Source organism: Pelophylax lessonae (genome assembly GCF_965119305.1).
Source record: "Pelophylax lessonae genome assembly, chromosome: 6".
Classification (NCBI taxonomy): Eukaryota; Metazoa; Chordata; class Amphibia; order Anura; family Ranidae; genus Pelophylax; species Pelophylax lessonae.
The window spans coordinates 272824033-272845373 of NC_138773.1; the positions used below are offsets into that span (position 1 = coordinate 272824033).

The 21341-nt window shown below is 44.7% G+C and overlaps 1 protein-coding gene across 2 annotated transcripts in view; it reads left to right on the forward strand.

The window, feature by feature from the left end:
- ACVR1 (activin A receptor type 1) overlaps positions 1 to 21341 on the forward strand; it is a 194486-nt gene that overhangs the window by 136392 nt on the left and 36753 nt on the right. For both annotated transcript variants that reach the window (XM_082260672.1, XM_082260673.1), the window contains exons 5-6: positions 4788 to 4887; positions 20764 to 20910. In XM_082260672.1, the coding sequence (XP_082116798.1) occupies positions 4788 to 4887; positions 20764 to 20910 (247 nt within the window). The remainder of the gene's footprint in view (positions 1 to 4787; positions 4888 to 20763; positions 20911 to 21341) is intronic.

The following is a 21341-nucleotide window of genomic DNA, read 5'->3' on the forward strand; positions in this document are numbered from 1 at the left end:
CGCAATCACCCACCAATTACACGCTCGCAGAATTTCCACTTTGAACTGAGAACAGGAATCCTCTAAATATATATATATAAAAACACAGCAGAAATTCAGCATTCAGTTATGACCAGCACTTGGCACGAGCGGGCGATTTGCAGGCCACATCTCGCCTCCTGTGACGTGTCGCAGCCTTTAGCTGTCCTATGAGCTTCCTAATCTATTTTCACACACAGTTTGCCTTTCCTCATGGTCTGATGAACTGTAAGCTCATTAAAGTAGGTGTTGGCTGCACTCGCTGTGTATAAACCCAGGGACAGACATTTACTAGTCTGCTGGAACCTACTTGTGAACGCAGGACTTATTAAACCGTGAAGCAACACTTTCATTTGCATGACTCTCTGGCCCGGCTCACCCTCATATAAAGATATATTCAATAACTTGCACAAAAAGCAATGCCATGCGGTAAACTATGGCCTGTAAGGCGCCCCTTTGCTGCCCTGTCTCCCCCTTTCTTTTTAAAGTCCTGAAACTCTTACCTAAAGTATGTTACCCCAACACTTCATATTCCTGATATGTGTCAGCTGTACCATGTACTTGTATAAGAAAGTGTCCTGTTCTTTGTGTAAAATCCCTATTGTCCCTGCCAGTCCCTCTGCTTTCCTGTTTTTAAACTGACCAGCTAGGCATGGATGCTCCTCTATCCCAGTGTGGTCCGTTTTCTTCTTTGCACTCTGCCTGGCCTCCAGTGGTTAGACTTGTGTTGACATGCCCCCTGCACAGCTAATCACTGAGAAGATCAGTAGTCTGCCGTTTCCCTGCCTCCTGCTGATCTGCCCTCGCCCCCTGTTGGCCCTACCCCCCCCCCCCTTTTTCAAAGTTTACACCTTGTTAAACAGTCCATTAACAGCAACCACACACGCACATCATAGGTTGAACTGGATGGACTGATGTCTTTTTTCGACCTCACTAACTATGTAACTATGAAAATAAAAATGAAAGGTAAAATATTTGTGAATACAGATAAACAAGCATTATTATAAATACCTTTTTTTTTGTGTGTAAATGATCACATACCCTCTGTTCTAAGCTGCATAAGGAGCTCAGAGAGCTGAGGGAGGAGAAACCACAGCAAACGTGTCTTCCCAGTGAATCGTTTTGCAGGGGGCGCCTGTCAGCACAAGTCTGATCATTGGAGGAGAGCACACTGAGTTCTTAGCATAGCTAGAGAAGTGACCACGGTGTGCTCTCATGCTTGGTGTGGTCAGTTTTGATTAGGAAAGCAGAGGGACTAGCAGGAGCACCAGGGATTTCACACAAAGGAAGCCATACAAGGAAACGGAATACTTTTTCATACAAGTACATGGTACAGAAGGCACATATTAAGAAAATTAAGCGTTATGGTAGCAAACACTTAAGATTTATCTTGTCCAGCCTCGCCTATTGAACTCGAGAAATCAGTCAATTCCCCGATTTACACATGGATGGAGGAATCTCCCCTTCTGGATATTGTGTCTGACAGCCGCAGGACTTGCAGCTGTCTGAATGGCTAAACAGTGACTGCATTCAATGGTTTGCAGTCCCGGGGTCTGACTGCCAATTTTCCACTTGGATTCTTTATTCACCTTGATGTATTATTTCGGTGGTTTTCGTTGAATGTTTGCCAGCAATGCAGATAAAGGACACAAAGTGCTGCCACCTGGTGGTGTAATTTGGTTCGTGCAAATCGTAGTAACCACAAAAAAAAACATACATTCTCAGCTGGATTCACAATACAGAAATGCAAGAAGGTCGTAGTCTTAATGAAAAATTGTCAGGATACAAAAAGGAAGTACAACGCCGACCTTCTTCTTTTTTTTTTTTTTTTTTTTTTTTTTTTTTTGTTCAAGCCCGTGACCTAGTAAATGACCAGCAACAAGCGTCACAGGCTGCATACTTGTTCTGGGCTAGTGACTTACTAGACAGTGAAACCAACGTGGTGATAACTGCACTGATGCCTACGCCGCAAAGCTGAACTCTGGACGCAACCGCTAACTCATAGTGATGCTCCAGCAGTCATTACACTACACACTGCAACTCACAACCTCAGGGGGGCCTCATAATACTTGTAATGGCAAGCGATCTTTAGTTCGTATAGAGACGCAACTGTGCTGACCAATGAGAGCCACCTTCTTCCAATAAGGTGTCCTAGAAAAAAAAAAAGCTCTTCCAATTGGTCATTGAGGTCGTGCTGAGCAACAGGCAGTTTCCTTTGTGAGCATTATGATGGACACTCCATGGTTGTGCATTGCAGTGTACAGACACATAGGACATCACAGCTGCTATGTGCTGCAGAGTCTGGAGGAGTGGCCAGGATATTTGAAGTTCACCTTTTTAATTTTTCATGAAAATTGACCTTACCTGTAAATTCCGGAGTGATTTAAGTCCACTTTGTGTAAGAAAACGTAGCACTGACATCATGCCTGTGCCGCACATACCCTTTGCAGAAAACAGAGCTGTGGGAGAGACTCAACGGTTCTTCCACTACAGGCTGCCTGCAGAAAGACGATACTAGACAATATTTTATTTTTCTGAAGTTCAGCCTTAAAGTGGTTGGAAACCTGAACAAAGCATATCCCTCTATAGTGTGTATTTGTCTCAATTAAGAGCACTAAGTGTCCTTTCTGTCTGCTGATTTGTTCCTCTACTATCAGCATGAGTAACTTCTGACAAGTTTTCTTGACACCAAGAGAAAAAAGGTGACAGGGGAGGGACCTCCAGCTGATTGACAGCCTCAGATCTGGTGCTGTGTGAAGGGGGTGTGTCCCTTCCCTCCAATCAGCTGTTAGAACTCTCCTCACTGAGCTATGCAGCATGTAAGGTCAACTCTCTGCCCCATTTTCTGAACTCTCAGATCAGCTTTAAATATTCAACACTTTAAAAGGGCGTAAAGAAGAGAAGACTGTAGATAAATAGGTACACCTTGTAGGAGGATTTGTTTTATCTCGGTGTGTGTGTGAGGCCAGTCACTGGGTAAATGTAAGGGTTTACAACCGCTAACAGATCAGGAATACATTTCAAATGCTGGTAAATGATGGGAGGTTGTTTTTTTTCTTTCCAATATGCTTTAGAAGTGGTAGTAAACTCTGTTACACAACTTATACCTATAATAGGGCTTACCTGTAGGTACTGTGAATATCTCCTTAACCTGCACTGTTTGGGAGATATTTAGAGTGCATGCAGCCGGTGATGTCACTGGCACATGCGCTCTGAAGGTCCGGCATACAGTGCATGCGAGGGAGTGACGTCAAGGCGCCCCCGGCCACTCATGTAGACAGAGGCCCCAAACCCGGAATGAAGACCGGGGAAAGATGTCAGCTCTCTCAGCAGTGACAGCCCGGTACTGGCGGGCTTTGTTTTTAAAGTATGTTTCTCATAATGTGCTAGTATGCCATGCATACTAGCACATTATGACATTGCCTTGCTGAGATTTTTTTTTCTCCAACTGCGGTATACTACCGTTTTAAAGTCCTAGTGTTCAAAGCCCTGCCTCTAAAGATGGTCTCAGCCACCAGTGAGTTTCCAGTGACTATGCCGCCTTATAGTGATGTTGTAACCCTTTCCTGTAATTCGATGGATGGATATACATGCAGATATGGATAGATACTGTATATCCATATGATATGAATAGATATATTTAGAGGGGAAGTCCACCCTATCACTAAAATCTCTACATCTACAGACATCCACGATCTAAGACTATTAGACTAACCTATCTAACCCTGTAAAGAAGAAATCGCTACACATACCTTTTTCTAAGCCGCTCCAGTCCGGTGTCCAGCGGCGGAAGCTCTGCAGAGGACACAGCTGACATTGGCTTAGAAATGAATGGGGCATGACGTCACCCATAGAGTTACTATGGGGCTTCTTTTGTTGGTTGTATTCTCTGCACCTGCCTCCACAGCGAAGCCGCCGCTGATAGCTCAGCATGGGACCGGACTGAATCGAATCGGCTTCAAAAAAGGTAGGTATGCGGATTTCTTCTTTACTGGGCTGGATAGGTTAATGTTAGATCATGGATGTCTATAGATGCAGAGATTTTAGTGTTGGGGTGAACTTGTCTTTTTAATTTCATGAATAGATATACTTATGGATCGATATGAAATTGGATAGTTATGGATGGATCACCATACGAATAGAGTGATATGGTTGGTCTGCTTACTTTTACAGCACTATCCGAGTTTCCGTGTGCTGAAAAAAGTTCAATGACTTTGCTTTCCTTAAAGAGTAACTGTACCTTTGTTGAGAAAAGAATATCCCCCTCTAGGTGATCTACCACTGTACATTGCCAGGATTTTAACTACCCTTTTGTTATTCTGGGAGTGGTTTTATAAATCAGCTGCTGCACCTGCAGGGGTCTGAGGAAGGTGGCAGGGTCTGCATGCCTTTAGACATGATTTCCCTTTGGGAGTATCGCACCAAAAAATGACATTTGTTGCAGGGGATGCTCAAAATTGAATTTGTATCTTAGTGCAGACTTCTGGGAAAATCACTGAGGAAATTACATATCTGGGGTGTTCTGTATACCATCTGGGCAGCCATATTGCATTGCATTTACAGAACATTATGGAGCTGCAGAATGAAAAGGAAAGGTCATTTTTAATATTGAATTATAATAGGGCTATGTTGCAATTCTATAAGCTATATTATTGGTTTTTATTTGCAAATTTTTTTCCCCATGAAAGTTGTTACCCTTTGAAGACCTGATTTCCTTATAACCTTGTATATGAACCTTGTGTTCTTATTGGTGTTCTTGTCTTCCTCAGGATCTACTGGATCACTCGTGTACGTCTGGCAGTGGGTCTGGGCTGCCCTTCCTGGTACAGAGAACAGTGGCTCGCCAGATCACCCTAGCAGAGTGTGTTGGTCAGTATTCATTGTCACTGCTGTGAGTTGTGGTACTTGTTCACAAAATTGTAGTTGATGGGCAGGGGTCTGATGGGCAGGAGTCTGGTTTTGACTCTTACGTCAGACATTAATTTGTTGCCTTTACTTGACATAACAGACACAACCAACCTGCTAATCCCCTTTTTTTCCTTATGGTGATTGTCTTGTGTATATTAAGATGCATTCAGTGGACTTAAAGTGACTGTAAAGTCTTGTGGTTTAACCAAAAAAATAAATAACAAACATGTTACACATAGTTGGTTTTGCACAGAGCAGCCCAGATCCTCCTCTTCTTGGGTCCCTTTTCAGCTCTCCTGGCTCCTCCTTCCTTTTGAGTGCCCCCACAGCAAGCAGCTTGCTATGGGGGTACCCCAAGCTGAGTCACAGCTCTGTGTATCCATTCAGACATGGAGCTGCCGTTCGGCCCCACCCCTCTCTCTCCCCATTGGCTAACTGACTTTGACAGCAGCGGGAGCCAATGTCACTGCTGCTGTGTCTTAGCCAATGAGGAAGGGAGTCCCGGACGGCTGAGACGTGGACATCGCTGGATCAAGATGGGCTCAGGTAAGCATTGGGGGGGGGGAGGGGGGGGATGCTGCACACAGAAGGTTTTTTATCTTCATGCATAGAATGCATTCGATAAAAAATACTTCTGGTTTTTCAACCCCTCTACCTGTTGCTGCCCGCTTAACATATATGTGAGGCAGCAAAAGAGTAGGCGTTCATGCCCACAAGCCGCACATATTCCTCACTGGGCCGCCAATGTTTCTGGGCTGAAAGCACACTTACTGTCTGATCCTGGCTGTCAAACATAGCAGTCAGTCCCTATTAACGATTGGTTGCCTGCAGAACCAGCTTTTGATCATGTGACCACTGATCATAGCCAGTCACAGTAGTTACATGATCACCGATTTCCCCCCCCCCCCCCCCCATTGTACAGACCCTATAAAGGGACTGGATGGGAAGGGGTTAAAGATAGAACTCCAAGCAAATGGCTATATCACAGTTGAAATGCATATAAATGAATTGGGTTTAACACTGAAAAAATATGTAAATTTGTTAAGCTGATCAATTTTGCAGACATCCCTCTAGCACAGCACAGCTGGGTCTTGGACCTGCACTGCAGTGAAAGGATATGTTCAACTTTACTTAAATTAAAAAATACACATTTTTTGGCAGATAAAGATCTGCATTTATTTTTTTCTTTTTGTTAGGGGCCTGTAAAGCATTACACCCACAATCAAAAGGTTGTGGGTGTAATGCCATGGTCCTGCATACTGTCTGTGTAGCTATCTGCCCGTACCTCCGATATGGGCAAACAGATACCCGCTGACATGAAGACTTATTGAACTACTTAGCGTGATCAACAGTGTCCTGGTAGGTCATTGAGAACTACAAGCCGACAGCTGCAAAGGCGGTCTGTACTTGTAGTTTTCCCAGTCACAGAACACTGAATGAATGACGCAGCTGGACGCATCATTGTGACAGGGAGTGGTGGTGGGAGTGGGGGGGGGGGGGGAGATCCCATGTTGCATGTTACACCCATGAACCCATGGGTGTAACCTAGAAGATGTTACAGAAGGTGAACTTATCCTTTAGGTAGCACAGCTTGGTGTTGGACCCACCCGAGCCTGTTTCTTGGACAACGAGGGAGCAATATCACCCTGCTGACATCTCTCTGCTCTTCCCAACTGTTTGATTTGTGCTTGTGGGGAAGGAAGGGTGATTCTAGTTGTTCTTCTTTGATATTACTGCTCAGGGCACGCAGCCTAAATATCTCTCTTCCAGAAGGCCGCTAGTGTTCACAAGACAGCAGAGTTGTTTTTAAAGTTTATGCTACCCTAGGCACATCTGAATATTGTCATCTTCTGTGCTGGTTACATTACTCATGGCCAACCACACACCACTTGATTATTTTAGGTGAACAGCTGAGAGGCATGTGACTCCCCTCCAATGCATCCTTGCCTTGTCCTGCTGTCGTAAAAAAAAATTGTATCTTTAGCACCACCTTCTTTTATTGCAGCGTATTTATAAAGTGCTGCTTTCTTTTTTCTTTTAAAGCCCGTGGTGTGTGAAACACACTCAAAAGACGTGAGACACACAAAAAGTGCACAAGGCGTACACATAGCCCTCCTACGAAGAGGAAGGGCCCTGACCCTGATCCCCCGGGGCGCGAAGCTCCTGACGGGGACTGAGGTACTCACTTTGGTCCGCCCAGCCGAAGCCAGGCAGACCCCGTTCTCCAGGGGGACTGCCAAAACAGCCCACCCCAAGTACTTGGTGGGGCTCCCCCGAAGGTAGACCCCATGAGAGAGGGCGAACTAAGCCAGAAGGCCATATCCACCCCCTCCCAAGACTTTCAGGGCAGGCCCAAGGACCTACGCCATACCAGTCGTGCAAAGTGCTCAACAAAAAAAGGGTCAAACGTGAACACACAACAAAGAAAAAAAGAGTGGGGAAAAGGGAAGTGGAGAAGTGCTGGGTAGTGCCAAAGTGCGAGACCTTGACAGGCCCCCCGGCCAGGAATAAAAAATTCCTCTGGTGCTGGCCAAAAGGCCCACCCCAAGAGGAAGGTGCTGAAAAAGTGTGATGGTGCAGTGACCAAGGTGCCAAAAAACTCAGGTGAGCTGCCCCTCACCAGTGAGAATTAAGGCACCCCTGGGCTGCCACCCCAGGGGCACGTACACCACGGGCTTTTTCGGTGTATATATATGTATATGTATATGTGTGTGTGTAAAGTGCTGCTGTCTCTCTTAAAACCATTATATGCATTGGTCAGATGTCAGCCCTTAACCCCCCTGGTCATATACAGTTAGATGGAAGTGGTAATCAGACCTAGTGACAGCAGATTTCAGGGCTCTATGCCTCTCATGTCACATCCCAGTGTCATTGCATGTCACCTTAACTTGGAAGTGACATTGATGGAAGAGAGAACAAAATATTGCTCAGCATCTGTTCCAAAAAAAAAAAAAGCACGTCTTGGTAAAAGACAATGAATATGAAGTGTAATCCTGTGAGTTGTGTGCAATTTCAGTTCATTTAAATAAAAAGCCTCTCACACTGCAATCAGCATGTTGCGTCAACAGCACGTGTGAGCCATAAATCCATAAATTCTATCGAGATTGGGGAAAGCAAACATAACTTCGGGTGAGATGATAAAGCTCTGGGGGGGGGGGGGGGGGGGGAGAGAGAAATCTGATCTAGTATTGTTTTTGATGCAAAGTGACATGGTTCCACTATAAAATCATAATGATAAAAATGCTATTCTACAGCCGCTTCAGATTGTGAATGTACTTCTCAGAATTTGTAGGACTCCCCGTATCACACAGTTCACTTTCCAGTCATCTCTCGCTCGCTCTCTGCAGCACTTTGTAATTATTCCGCTTTGAGTAAGGCTAGGTTCACCTATGCGTTTTTTTTAATGCATTGGAGATCCACAGAAACGCACTCTAGTCCTCGCTTCGGCTGGACATATATTAAAATTGGAACGATACAGAGTAGCATGGCCCCAGCGCAAGGATGACACGCAAATTCCTAAAGCGTCCCATATAAAAAAATATAATTTTTAAACCTTATTTCCCATGGGTCCTGATCAAATCTATGCAGTTCCCTGCAATGTTTTTTTTTTTTTCATAAAAAGGTGCAGGGACACTTACACACATGTGTTTTTGGTTTCATAGACTTCAATCGAATTGCAGGTACATGCATTTTTGTGCGTTCTCCTAAACAGCATCGGACACCTCCGCCTAGCAACATCAACACTTCCCAAAACCCACAAAATCAATACTCCTCAGTTAGGTACCAACGTCCCAGGGATCAATGTAACACAAAAAGAATCCCTCCTGGGGGTTGTAGGACTTTAAGGGCAAGGAGAACACCACAAACACATTGCGGCTGCGGCGATCGCATGTAATGTCGGAGCGCACTGCTCCTTCACTACATGCGATCGGCTGTGCTGTGCGAGTTTAGCCATAAACTTTGTATGGCTAAATTCGCACCGCAGCAAAGACGCACAGGACCCTTTTTTGCAGCCGCATCAGGATCGGATCGCACAGCGGTTCACACATGTGCGATCCGATCCTGTGCGAACTGCAAGATCGCACTGCAATATGCGATCAAACTGGGGGTGTAGTTAAGATTACATTGACACCCCCAGCGTATCGCATATGGCAGTGTGAACTGCCAGGGGTGCGTTTGCGATGTGGGAACAGGCTGCGAATTCGCAGCCTTCCCGCATCGCATAAGTGTGAACCGGGGCTGAATGGATCATATTAAAAGAGAACATAAAACAGGTTAGACATACATTTAAAAAGAGAAAATGGTACACAAAATGTTCATACAGAAATATGTGTAAAGAAACATCTCCTGATAGGTCGTTATGCACTTGTTGCCAACACGTTTCGGGAAATACCCTTCGTCAGGGGTGTGGATATAGGAAATAATTGATTTGCAAATTCAAAAATCCACTGACATATTGTTAAGGTGGAAGAACCCAAATATATAACAATGGAGAGGAGCAGATGAGAGAAGTTGGTCCTGGTTGTCTCCACAAAGGTCCCTTATCTGACCGGCTGCTGTGTGAAATTGGGGGGCGCCGAGGGCACAGGCAGTAACAGATGTTGTATGTCACTAGGTTTCAAAATCTTCAAATGTGAAGGTATTAGTGTCAGCCTGCACTATGCATGGCGACAAAATCCCTTTAATGTTGAAAGAATATATAAAGTGACGTCCGCGTCCTCCCTGAGCAGCCTGCAAAACCTCATAAAAAATGCGCATGCAAAAATGCATCGACCGCACATAGATTTGAACCTAGCCTAAAGCTGGATGCACATTATACAATTTTTGTTGTTTAATTTCCTATAGAATTACCTTTAACTACGTAGTGCAAGGACCTGCCTGATTGCATACAATTTGAAAATGTTTAGGTTTGACCTCATATTATATGGTTATGGTAGATCTAAAGTAAAATTGTGTAAGAAAATTGTATGAAAATTGTATAGTGTGTAGACAGCTTTAGAGAGCATGAAAATGTTTGCAATATGTGCCATAGATATCCTAAAGGTATGGTTAATCCTCATACTCACCACTATTTTTATTACATTTTTTTTGTTTAACCCAGCAGGTATCCAATCCAATGTTAGTACTACGATCTCCCCTACTCTGCCATTGTGTTCTGACCCCGGGGTAAAGCCCCCCCCCCACCAGAACACTCCAGTTAATGCTATTAACCATTGGCTGAGAGCACTGATTGGGAGCCGATAACGAGCCTTTTTCGGTCCTAGCCCTTCAACCGGCAGACCAGAAGCCAAACAGCCGACTTCTGTCTGACTGGCTGCCGTACACATTGAACCGGCCCACATTCGGCCCGTGTGTACTAGATTTTAGTCTAGCTCCGGTATCTGGACCTTTTCTGACCATTTTGATGCCCTAAGCTAGATGGCTAGCCTTCACCTAAAATGGTTCTACCAAACATTATCACATCACCAGTGAAGGGCATAGTAGGTAAGGGACCCCAATGTGACAACCATTTTTGTCCTTTCTATTTGATTGCCCAGGTAGAGACACCTTATTCACTGTTTATAGAAATATGCAGGTGAATCGTAATAGGGGGGATTAATTAACATCTGGTTGGTTTCTATGCACTCTCCAGTTTTAGTAGATCAACTTCAGTGTTTGGGATACTCCTGAGTTCTTCATAATTCCCAGCTGTGGTCAGTGAGTGAACTTCCCCTTCTCTTCTCCTCCGGCCAAAAGGCATCAGGAGGAGTTCTGCATATCTCAGTGCTAATCTGGCATGTGGTGAAGGAGATTAAACACCACTTGGACAGAATAGTTTGGGCATCACTAAAAATCCTCCAATGTTCTCATCTGCCTTGGCCGTGAGCAGATCACCTTTACAGCAGTAGGGGGCACTCTACTGATGTTGCCTACATCTTGTGTAAGTGGGCCCCTAAACTCAGGAGACCCTTTGTGTCGCTGCACAGTCTGTACGAATGGTGTACCCACCCCTGCATGTCATTGCTACCATTAATATCTCTGAAGCTGGCCAACCAAAAAAAAAATGAACCGGTTCCTCTACTAGATGGATGGGGGGCTTCTGTGGAACAGGCAGGGGCCCACACACTGATAAGTCTTTGACCAGCTTTATTGTTGCACTTGCCCAATGCTCAAATCTCCCTTCTCCTTCATGGTCTTCACTGGTGTTGTGAACAAGCACTCTTTGGGATGCTGTGTTCTCCAATAACCAGTCCAACATCGTCCCATTCTCTCTTCTCTTGCAGGTAGCAGAATGGCTTACCGCCCTCTGAAAATCAATCTTTGCAAATTTCATCCATGTAAATGCCCTGGATAGTGAGGGTACACACACCAGAGAGACTCAAAGGCAATGCCACATGCAGAGAAGATATACAGAGGCCAGAATAGTGTGATACCACGTTAACCTCTTTTTATTAAACAACGTGCATCGGGAACTCACACGAGATAGAAAGAGACCGCCACACCTGCTCAGCCGGCAGGCGTGATGACGTCACTGATAGCTCTGCCCCACACGCTTCGTTGTAACCAACATCAGAACCGGCAGTTTTTACATTGCAGGACAGCACAGCAACTGCAAACCAAATATTCGACTGGCTTGTGGTGTGGCCCCAAATGCTGCAATCCTAAGATTAAAATGATGGGGCTGCGAGGCATGTACAGTATACAGCCCTGTCCAGCTATATTGTTACAATTCAGGGGGGGCAATAAAACCACAGCCCAGTCACTTCTTTTTACAACCCACAGCCGCCCAGCTGAAAGAGCCCTTACATTGCAAAGTGTCAGCCTTCCGTCCCCACACAGAGACCGGCTTTTTGCTAGTGTACATCTTCCTATTTTCATTGTGCATGGCTACTCTGTGCTGCAGTTTTTGGGCTTCAAACACCCTTACCTAGTTCTAGTTGGAGCATGATGGGTCAAACCCACACCGGATCATGGCAGTATTTTTGGATCTAAAAAGCTGATACAACAGCTGGTGGCACATTAGGTCTTCTATGACTAGACATGGGCTCATTGGCAGGTGCTTTTATTTTTCAATTTTAGGTTGACCTGTAAGTCTGATTTCCCAGGAACACAAAGGCTGTATTCTATTACCTCGAGGAAGGAAGGAAGGTCATCCCCGGGAAGGCAAAGCTTAATACAAAAGGTCTTGTGTGTTCAGGTTTGTGTCATTGCTGTATACCTAGGAGGGTTTTCCCATTGTGTAAAGCACTGACATTTTAATGAGTGTCAGTTTAAAGCATTCTTGGCTGAACGTTTAGGATTTACCGACATGGAGCGATGATGTAAAATGCATTACCATTCACAAGGATGGGCTTCTGCCAGGAGATTCAATTTACAGCGTCGGGTCCCCATTAGAGCCGATTGTCTTTCAGCTGCTCTTATTAAAGTCTTGGTTCGGTTTTTGTTTCATGTGCAGATCAAGGCAGGTACACACCGCTTAGAAAGCAGCAGTGAGCCGGTACTACTGTCCAGCAAACACTGCAATGGTGCAAGAGTCAGAAAGGCAGCGGAGTTTACAGCGGGTTACACGTCATCTCTTCATTAAAGTAGAACTATAGGCAAAACTTTTTTTTAACTTTGAGTAAAGGAGAGTTATAAGCCATGTAAGGTTTATTTTTGCCATCTTTATCTTATTGCATAGTTAGTGAGGTCGGAAAAAGACATCCGTCCATCCAGTTCAACCTATGATGTGTGTGTTTGCTGTTAACCGTACATTGAATGCCTCTGTATGTTGTGGTCTTTAAGGTGCCCATCTAATAGTTTTTTGAAACTATCGATGCTCCCTGCTTATACGACTGCTTGTGGAAGAGAATTCCACATCCTTACTACTCTTACAGTGAAGAACCCCCTACGTATTTTAAGGTTAAACCGCCTGAATTGAAGCCCAAATTGCGGAAATTTATCTTCACTTCCTGTCCTATAGCCAAACAGGAAGTGAGATAAAATCCCTGAAATATAAGGGGATCACTTGGCCCCCCCCCCCCCCCCCCCCCAGATCACCAGAACTAGTGTCCCCATTGGAAGATTTCCTTTCTATTACTTTTCTGGGCACAACCCAATTTTGGGATTTTCTTTTACTTTCACTTTTAAAAGTAATGGTAAACAGGACAAATAGAGAGGGTGAATCTCCCGGGGGCACAGACAGCAAAACAAAGTGTCAGGTCTCCTCTATCCAAAACTAAAAAATTTTATTTCGGCGGTGGCTGCCCAGCAGCAGCTCCAAATGGATCAGGGATAAAAAAAAATGAACAAACCTAGTGAAGCCTGCTAACATTTCAGTCCTTTTATTTAAAATATATAAAAAGTACATTCGATGAGTTGTAAACGAGTAAAACAAACAAGTAAAAAACCAGCAGGCTGTCAGCTCTTGAGAAAGGAACACCGTGAGTGACCGTTAAGCGAGCGTGATGTCTTCAGTAACAGCCAATTAGACGCCTTTCATCATCGGTGACGTCTTCCCAGGGGCAGGCCGAGCGTCAGATACCACACTACATTGAAATAAATAGTAACACACAGTCTGCGGTAATTGGTTAATCTAGTGAGACAAAGGATCGTATGCAAATGGTTCTAGCGTAGCTACACACATGTGCTACATATTTAGGTGTGCAAAAGACGCTGCTCCATCTAGCGATAAGCATATGATTAAAAGACATATGCAAGAAAAAAATCATATGCAAAGAATCGTATGCAAATGGATCTAGTGCAGCTACACACATATGGTACACAGTTGAGTGTACAAAAGGCGCTGCTCCATCTAGTGGTTAGAATCCATATGACCAATTAAAGAATCAAATCGCTCAGAGACAACAGTCTGCTGTTTAAAAATAATCCATAACTGGTATTTGTACATAATGAAACCTAAATCATTAAAATCTAAATTTCTTTTTATGTGGTTTACATAAGCAATGTGTGAATAATATTACAGTGACATGTGATAACCCACCTATCCTGAACTAATTAAAAACATGTGAGGGGGGGGGGGGGGGGGGAGAGAGACCAGAAAAAAAGGGGCGGCACAAGAGATTGTTGAACCAAAGAGCGGTATATAAAGCTAGAAATGTATATAAGACCATTCACATGAAAAGTACTATCCAGTGATTGATCAGTATACAAACCCATAGTCAAAATGTTAATTACACAGTTAGATGTTATTATTAAAACAGTTTATATCCCAATTCATGCCAAATGGGACATAGGTCTTAAGATTCTATATTCATTGAGTTTAAAGAGGTTGTAAACTCATAAATTTTTTTTTTTTTTCCCCCAACCTGAAAGAGAAACACATAATGAGCTAGTATGAATCGCATACTAGCTCATTATGAAATACTTACCTTAGAACGAGCCCCTGCCGTACCGCCCGCTTACCTTACATATTCAGTCGCCCGTCTTCCGGGATCGCGGCATTCGGCCATCCGTGAGATTCACCCTCTCTTTGTCCTGTTTACCATTACTTTTATAAGTGAATGTAAAAGAAAATCCTGATCCAGGATGGATGATGACCGCTGTCCACTTCCAGATATGAATTCTGATCGATGGTTTTAAAATAAGTCATCAACTTAACACTTTCATTGCTCTATTCACATTGTAAAACAATCCCATGATTGTTACTGTTTAATTCATCTATGAAACTGGTCAGTGATGCAGTGTCATCCTTCCATAGGAGGATGTGGTCGCTGTACCTACCCCAAAACAGCAAATTATGGTGCCTGTTAGTATAGACGACATCCTCCTCCCATTTGGCCATTAATAAATTGGCCATGTTGGGCGCTAATTCAGCACCCATAGCAACTCCACAATTCTGTATGTAATACCGCTTCCCAAACCAAAAATAGTCATTGCGTATTTTAATACTTTCAAAATATAATCGATTTGTCTAAATGGAAGACAACTTTTATTAGATAATTAGTACCTCACCGCTTCCAGACCATGGGGATGTGAAATTATGGTATATAGGAAAGAGACATCTCCTGTGTCCATAATATATCCATCTCTCCATTTTATTAGTTTTAATGTGTTTTTGTTTAAAACTCCTTCTGCATAACCCCTGTCAATAATGGCTTGCAATTCATTTTTATAAGTGAAGGTGGGAATATTCTGGAGGAGACAATAGGTATCCCGGTCCCCCAATAATCTAAGCATCCCCATTTCAGATGTTCCTTTCTTCAGAACAACATATCCTCCTCCCTTTTCCACCGGCCGGACCACCAACTCCTTATGCTGTTTTAAACTCTGCATACCTCTCTCAAAAGCATTGGTCATATGGATTCTAACCACTAGATGGAGCAGCACCTTTTGTACACTCAACTGTGTACCATATGTGTGTAGCTGCACTAGATTAATTTGCTTATGATTCTTTGTGTATGATTTTCTTTTGTTCATTGATGGACACAGCTCCTGATCATCTTAACCATTGGGTTATACTGCCCCCTACAGGTGTAGGACACTAGGCAGAAAAAAAGTCTGGCTATGCCTATGGGCAGTCCAAGGGGGTATACTCCCTTTCTCTGCTTTAGGTACTCCTTTTTTTTTTTTTTTTTTTTTTCTGCCTAGTCAGTCAGGAGTAAGGACCTAGTTCTTTGCTTGGATCTCTGGTCCTGTCAATTTTTTCTTTTTAGATAGATTTTTTTCTTCTTTTTTTTTTCCTGTGAGAGCTACAATCAATTGCCCAACTGGGCGACGGGCAGGATAATCTAGATCCAGTGGTCACCCCAGTCTGGCCAGTGAGAGCGCGCAGACCTCAGCTCTTGTACCAGGGGAGTCCACGGGTACGGGGGCTGGCCTGCGAGTTAAACGACTCGCGAGGACGCATACGACCGGGTCTCGGCCCGAGTTGCAGCGTTCCTCCTGGCCGACAGCCCCCCAATTTAGATGGTGAGGGCTTCTGTCTGGAGCGGTGCCCGCCTGGTTCCTTGAATGGTGAGTAGTTGTCCCCCTCCCCCTGGAAGGTTTTGGGGTGGATGTGGGCCCCTTAATGGGACAGTCGGACCCCTGAATTCCCCACTCTCCCGTCAGGCACCCCCTTCATCTGTCCACCCACGCTACCCCTTGCTGACAGCGACCTGACGATCGGCTGTGTGTGTGGGGGGGGGGGGGGGTCTGTACCTAGTAGGGGCTCCTGCTAGGGCCCCCCGTCCTGCCTGGTTCTGTCCTTGAGGCCTAGGGAACCCTCCTGGGAGCCATGCGGGGCCGCCATTTTCTTGTAGTCTGTGTGCTCAATGCATGGCGGCCATGTTTGTGTAGTCCGGTGACCATTTTGCAGAGGTTTACCATTGAAAATAGCGGCGGCCATGACACTGGAGCCTTCTGGGCGGTGTTTTCGGTGGTGGGAGCCCCTCCTCTTCCTCTGGTGCTGACTCCTGGATCCTTATCGCCGCTCATGCAGTGCAGATTCTCCTGCGGGCTGCGGTGCCTGGTTTTTGCCTTTTCTGAGCCTGCAGACCAGCTGGTCCAGAGGCTGCAGTTTCTGTGATGCCTCTTTGGATGCGGCTCCCCTAGTGGCTCAGCTCTTTCGGCAGTGGTCTTTTGGCGTGTCTTTTGGCTCAAATGCTGGTTTGTGAACCAGACTTATAAAAAGGCCTTGACTGATCTTCCTTTCAAGGAGATCGCCTGTTTGGTGCTACCCTGGATGACCTCATTACAGGTCTCACAGAGGGGAAGAGTACCTTTCTTCCACAGGCTACTAAGGACAAGGACCCTTGTCATAGACGTGGGCTCTCCTTGGCTCATGAGAAGTTGTTTCGTCCCTCAGGGTCGACTGAAGAGGGATCGGAGCCCTTCGGGGCCTCCTCTGGAGGATCCAAGCAAACTTGGTCTGGCAAGTCAAGTGCGGCCTTCTCCAGACTCGTGGACAAGGCCCCTTCAGCATAAAGGTGCGCACTTACCCTTATCTGGGGTAGGAGGGACGTCTTTGCTGGTTCCCGTACCCTTGGACTCCCCTGGTACAAGAACAAATGTGTCCACAAGGTCGTTTCGGTCCAGCTACTAGATCGAGTTTTGTTTTTACCCTCCGGTAAGGTTCTTCCTTCCAACACGCGACTGTCCCCTGTCCGCTTACAGGCTCTTATTGGGGAGGTGCATGACCTTTTAATTTACGGGTGCTGGTCCCGGTTCTTCGGATCGTTTTCAGGGGTTTTACTCAAACATGTTTATAGTCCTCAGGAAGGAAGGTAAAGTGCGTCCAATTCTGGACCTCAAGGCGCTGAACTGCTTTGTTCGGGTGCAGAAGTTCAGAATGGAGTCTGTTCGCACGGTGGTGGCTTCCCTGTATCAGGGGGATTTTCTTGCCTCCATCAACATCAAAGACGCTTACCTTCACATTCCAATATGTGTTTGTCTCCAGCGCTTCCTCTGCTTTGCTGTAGGTGAGGAGCATTATTGGTGTGTGGCGTTACCCTTTGGTCTCACCTCTGCTCCTCGGGTCATCATGAAAGTGTTGGCCCTAGTGCCAGCATTGTAATGCCAATGGGGGATCACGGTACAGGGCTACGTGAATGTCCTCCTTCTGCGAGCGGAGTCTCCTACTGCTCTGGTAGAAAACCTTGAAATTACCATGGGTCTCTGCTTCCTGTTTTTATTGATCATTTACAGCTGGTATCATACTTAAGTGGCTGCTTACCTTTCCGTTCTTTTTGCTTGACCTAGCGCTGATTTTTTCCTGTTTTTATACATGTAAAATATGTGTTCAGGTTTGAATGTGTGTGCACAGTCTGCTGAAAGGGGGAATGGGGGCCGTGCTGGGCTGCACTGGGTAGGCCAAGGGTGGGTTTAATAAAAGCTAGGCCGGATTTCACTAAGTCTCGGTTCAGTAATAGAGGGGAAATCTTTCAATGGGGACAGTAGTTCTTTTACAATTACCCCCCCTCCCCCATTTTTTTTTTTTTTTTAAACCCCTACTTACCTGGTGGTGAAGTTGGCACATTTCAGATACTCGCCCAGTGGGGACCCTCTTCTCTTCTTTCAGTGCTCGATCCTGTACTACAATGTTTTGGTGTGACGTCATTGAGAGGCCGCCTTCTGTTCCAGGTTCAGCCGGCACACCTCCTGATGACGTTCTGCAAGGCCTGCCCCCTTCTGCTTTACTGACTATAAGGCATTGCCTCCTGGGATATGTGACGTACAAATCCCTGAAAGCAAAGCAAGGACAGTGCTTGTCAATCGCCATGACATTCAAGGGGGGGTGGGGCTGGACAATTAAGAAAGAAAAAAGAAAGTAATATTTTTTCAGAGGACCAGAGGTGAGGCTGGGTATGAGGGATAATGTATTTGATGGTGAAGATCCACTTTAAGCCTTAACACAGGAGTAAAAATCGCCACTTCTTCCTAATCCAGCAATGAGCACAGAGCCATAATATAAAAATGGAAAATTTTACATTTTAGTGCAACAATTTATGCGCATGTATACACGCTTTTGCTGCATCACTGGCATGTAGAAGAGGACGAACAAGAATTGTATGCATGTATAGGCATCCGCACATCTGTACGTAGGGGTTTTTAGGGAATATTTTACTCCAGGATCTTTCTGTCAACAAGATCTGGCACATAAACATCAGTAAATTATTACATCCTTGTGCACCTGTAGCTACAAGAAAGCAAATCAGCTGCATAAGCACCTGTTGCTGGAGAAGGTCTAGCCTTAGCGCTGATGGGTATCTCAAACACAAGACATTGTATTATGGTATCTCAAACACAAGACATTGTATTATGGCAAGGGGGGGGGGAGGGGGGGGGGGCAGGCAATCACCACCACTAGAAAGAGTTGGGGGTGACACTTCTTTCTGCAGATATGCTGACTACTTATGCTGTCATCTGCCTTCTGTTGCCGTAGGCTTTGTAGTATTCTTTAGGCCACAGGCTTGCTTTAATCAGTGTCAGGCAAATGCGTTCAGCATCCTCGATCCTCATTCCTTTTCTGTCCTCTTTCTACCGAATGTCTTATTGATCATTGCACAAAACCAGAAAATATGAATTGAAAGCTGATCAAAAAAAATAAAATAATGGGCTGTAGGATTTTCAAAAGTCAGCTTTCCTTGTCTACACTGTAGAAAAAGAGGTTGCAGGCTGTTGCATTTTTAAAATTGGAAGAAAAAATGAAACCATAAATCCAAATAAGTTGGGAAAAAAAGTGAACCTGGATTTCTTCCCTTTTTAAAAATGTATAATCAGATTATATTAAATTTGGAAAAGTGGGGGGCATCTTATACATGGGGGCGTCTTATACATGGAAAAATACGGTATTTCCAAAAAATGTGTTTGAAAGACCGCTGCGCAAATACCGTGTAACATAATATATTGCCATTTCATTGTCTAGGGTCTCTTCTAAAAAATATATATGTTTGGGGGACGGGGGTACTAAGTATTTTTCTAGCACAAAATACTGATTTTTACCTTGTAAGCAACAAGTGTCAGAAAAAGGCTTAGGATTCAAGGGGTTAACTATGCCTAAAAATGCTCTCTCCCCCCTACTGACAACTATAATAACTAACCTGTTTGAAAAATGTCTATATTTGCCTATTTTGAAGGATGCTCCCCTGTGTCAGGCAGCAGAGAGAAGGCAATGCTGACAATGGATGGGCCATAGTAAGTACGCCTATGGGTGGCATCACCGCTCAGGCATTACCAGCTATTATTGAGCGCGCTCTTCTCTCCCCTGCAGCTGGTGCTGGCTGACACAGGAGATCACGTGACCAGTATACAGTGCCCTGAGATTAGGTAAGTATATACTTTTCTACACAGGTTAGTTTGTATAGGTGTTGGGAGGAGGGGAGGTAGCGTTTTTAATCCTGGTTGGTAATAATTCTACAGTATAAACAGGCAAAAAATTTGGGGGAGCATACCCATGTATTTCCAAAGCTGCTGCAGCTATGAACCAAAAGACATGTATATTAAAAAAGAATAGCGCGCAAATGCAAAAGAAATTACTACCAAATCTGAAGAGAGTCCATAAATAAAAATGGGGGTTTGGTCCCACCATATGGCCATATCGTGCATATAGGAGGAGTCCCCTGTAGTGCATTTGCACATCTCTCCCAGCAAGGAGTATTGTCTCCAAGGGTTAGAAGGGCTGGATTCATCTCTTTTTCATGGATAGTGTAGGACCTACTGACAATGGGGTACTTTGACGCAGTAGTGGGCTTGAGCACGATATGGCCATATGGTGGGACCAAACCCCCATTTTTATTTATGGACTCTCTTCAGATTTGGTAGTAATTTCTTTTGCATTTGCGCGCTATTCTTTTTTAATAATAATTCTACAGTACTTTAACTTTCTCTCTTTGGGCCCACTGGAATAGAAGGAAGGAAAATCTATTTATTACCTCATTCATGCTAACAGCGTGGGTGGGGCAATCTCCACTGCCCGCTATTGTATTCAGGCAGCAGTCTGAATACAATGGCGTTGCTAAAGAGTGACTGCATGTGATAGGATGGTGATCACTATTTGGCTGGTAATTTTTTTTACCTGGGCTCAGACCATTTTGAAATAGACTTTTGCCAAGTGAAGCTTTCAGGGCCATCCACAGCTTGAATTCTGGTTGATTCTGCCAGAATCTGCCTAAATGCAAGCAGTCTTATGACAAACTTTAGGTTTCCTCCAAGAAACTCAAATGGTCATGCACCCCAATGCATTTTTATGGCATCTGTCATGTCTGTCACAAGACATAAATAAATGTCTATGTAAACGTGTCTTTATGCATGATTCTGTTCAATTTCCTAGAGAGGCCTATGGATTGAAAGTAGCCCAGGGTGCAATGAATCCAGGGGTGGACTTTAACATGACAATTATTCTGCTTGCTTACCATTGATATGATTTTTTTCCAATAGGTAAGGGCCGTTACGGTGAAGTCTGGCGTGGCCTCTGGCAAGGCGAAAGTGTGGCAGTAAAGATTTTTTCGTCACGAGATGAGAAATCCTGGTTCAGAGAGACCGAACTATACAACACAGTGCTGCTGAGACATGAAAATATTCTAGGTAAGCCATTCATAGCACTTAAGCACACCTCCTTGTACACACATTCCCTTCCTGATGTAGACGAGAGGCTTTGCTGTATTAAGTCCATGGCATCCGGAATGCACAGACACATCCTACTGTCTGCTATGGAATAGAGCCTAGGCTACTGCCAGTGGCAGGGAATTCTTGGCCAAGCCTATGAGAGCTCTGTCAAATGATCAGTTTGGGACAGTGTGGATTTAATTAGCAATAGGGCCGTCCTGCATTCTCACCAGATGGCAACAGCGGCCTGGAATGCAGGGCAGCTACTTGTTGCTTGTTTTAGTAACTGTTTGATAGCAACTTCTGTTAATGGAAAAGTACCACTCTGCAGCTCTGCGGGACTTGGCTGTGCCAGTCTAGTGTACACGATGGTTTCAGTTTAACTTGTTCTGGAAGAGCATGCCAATCTC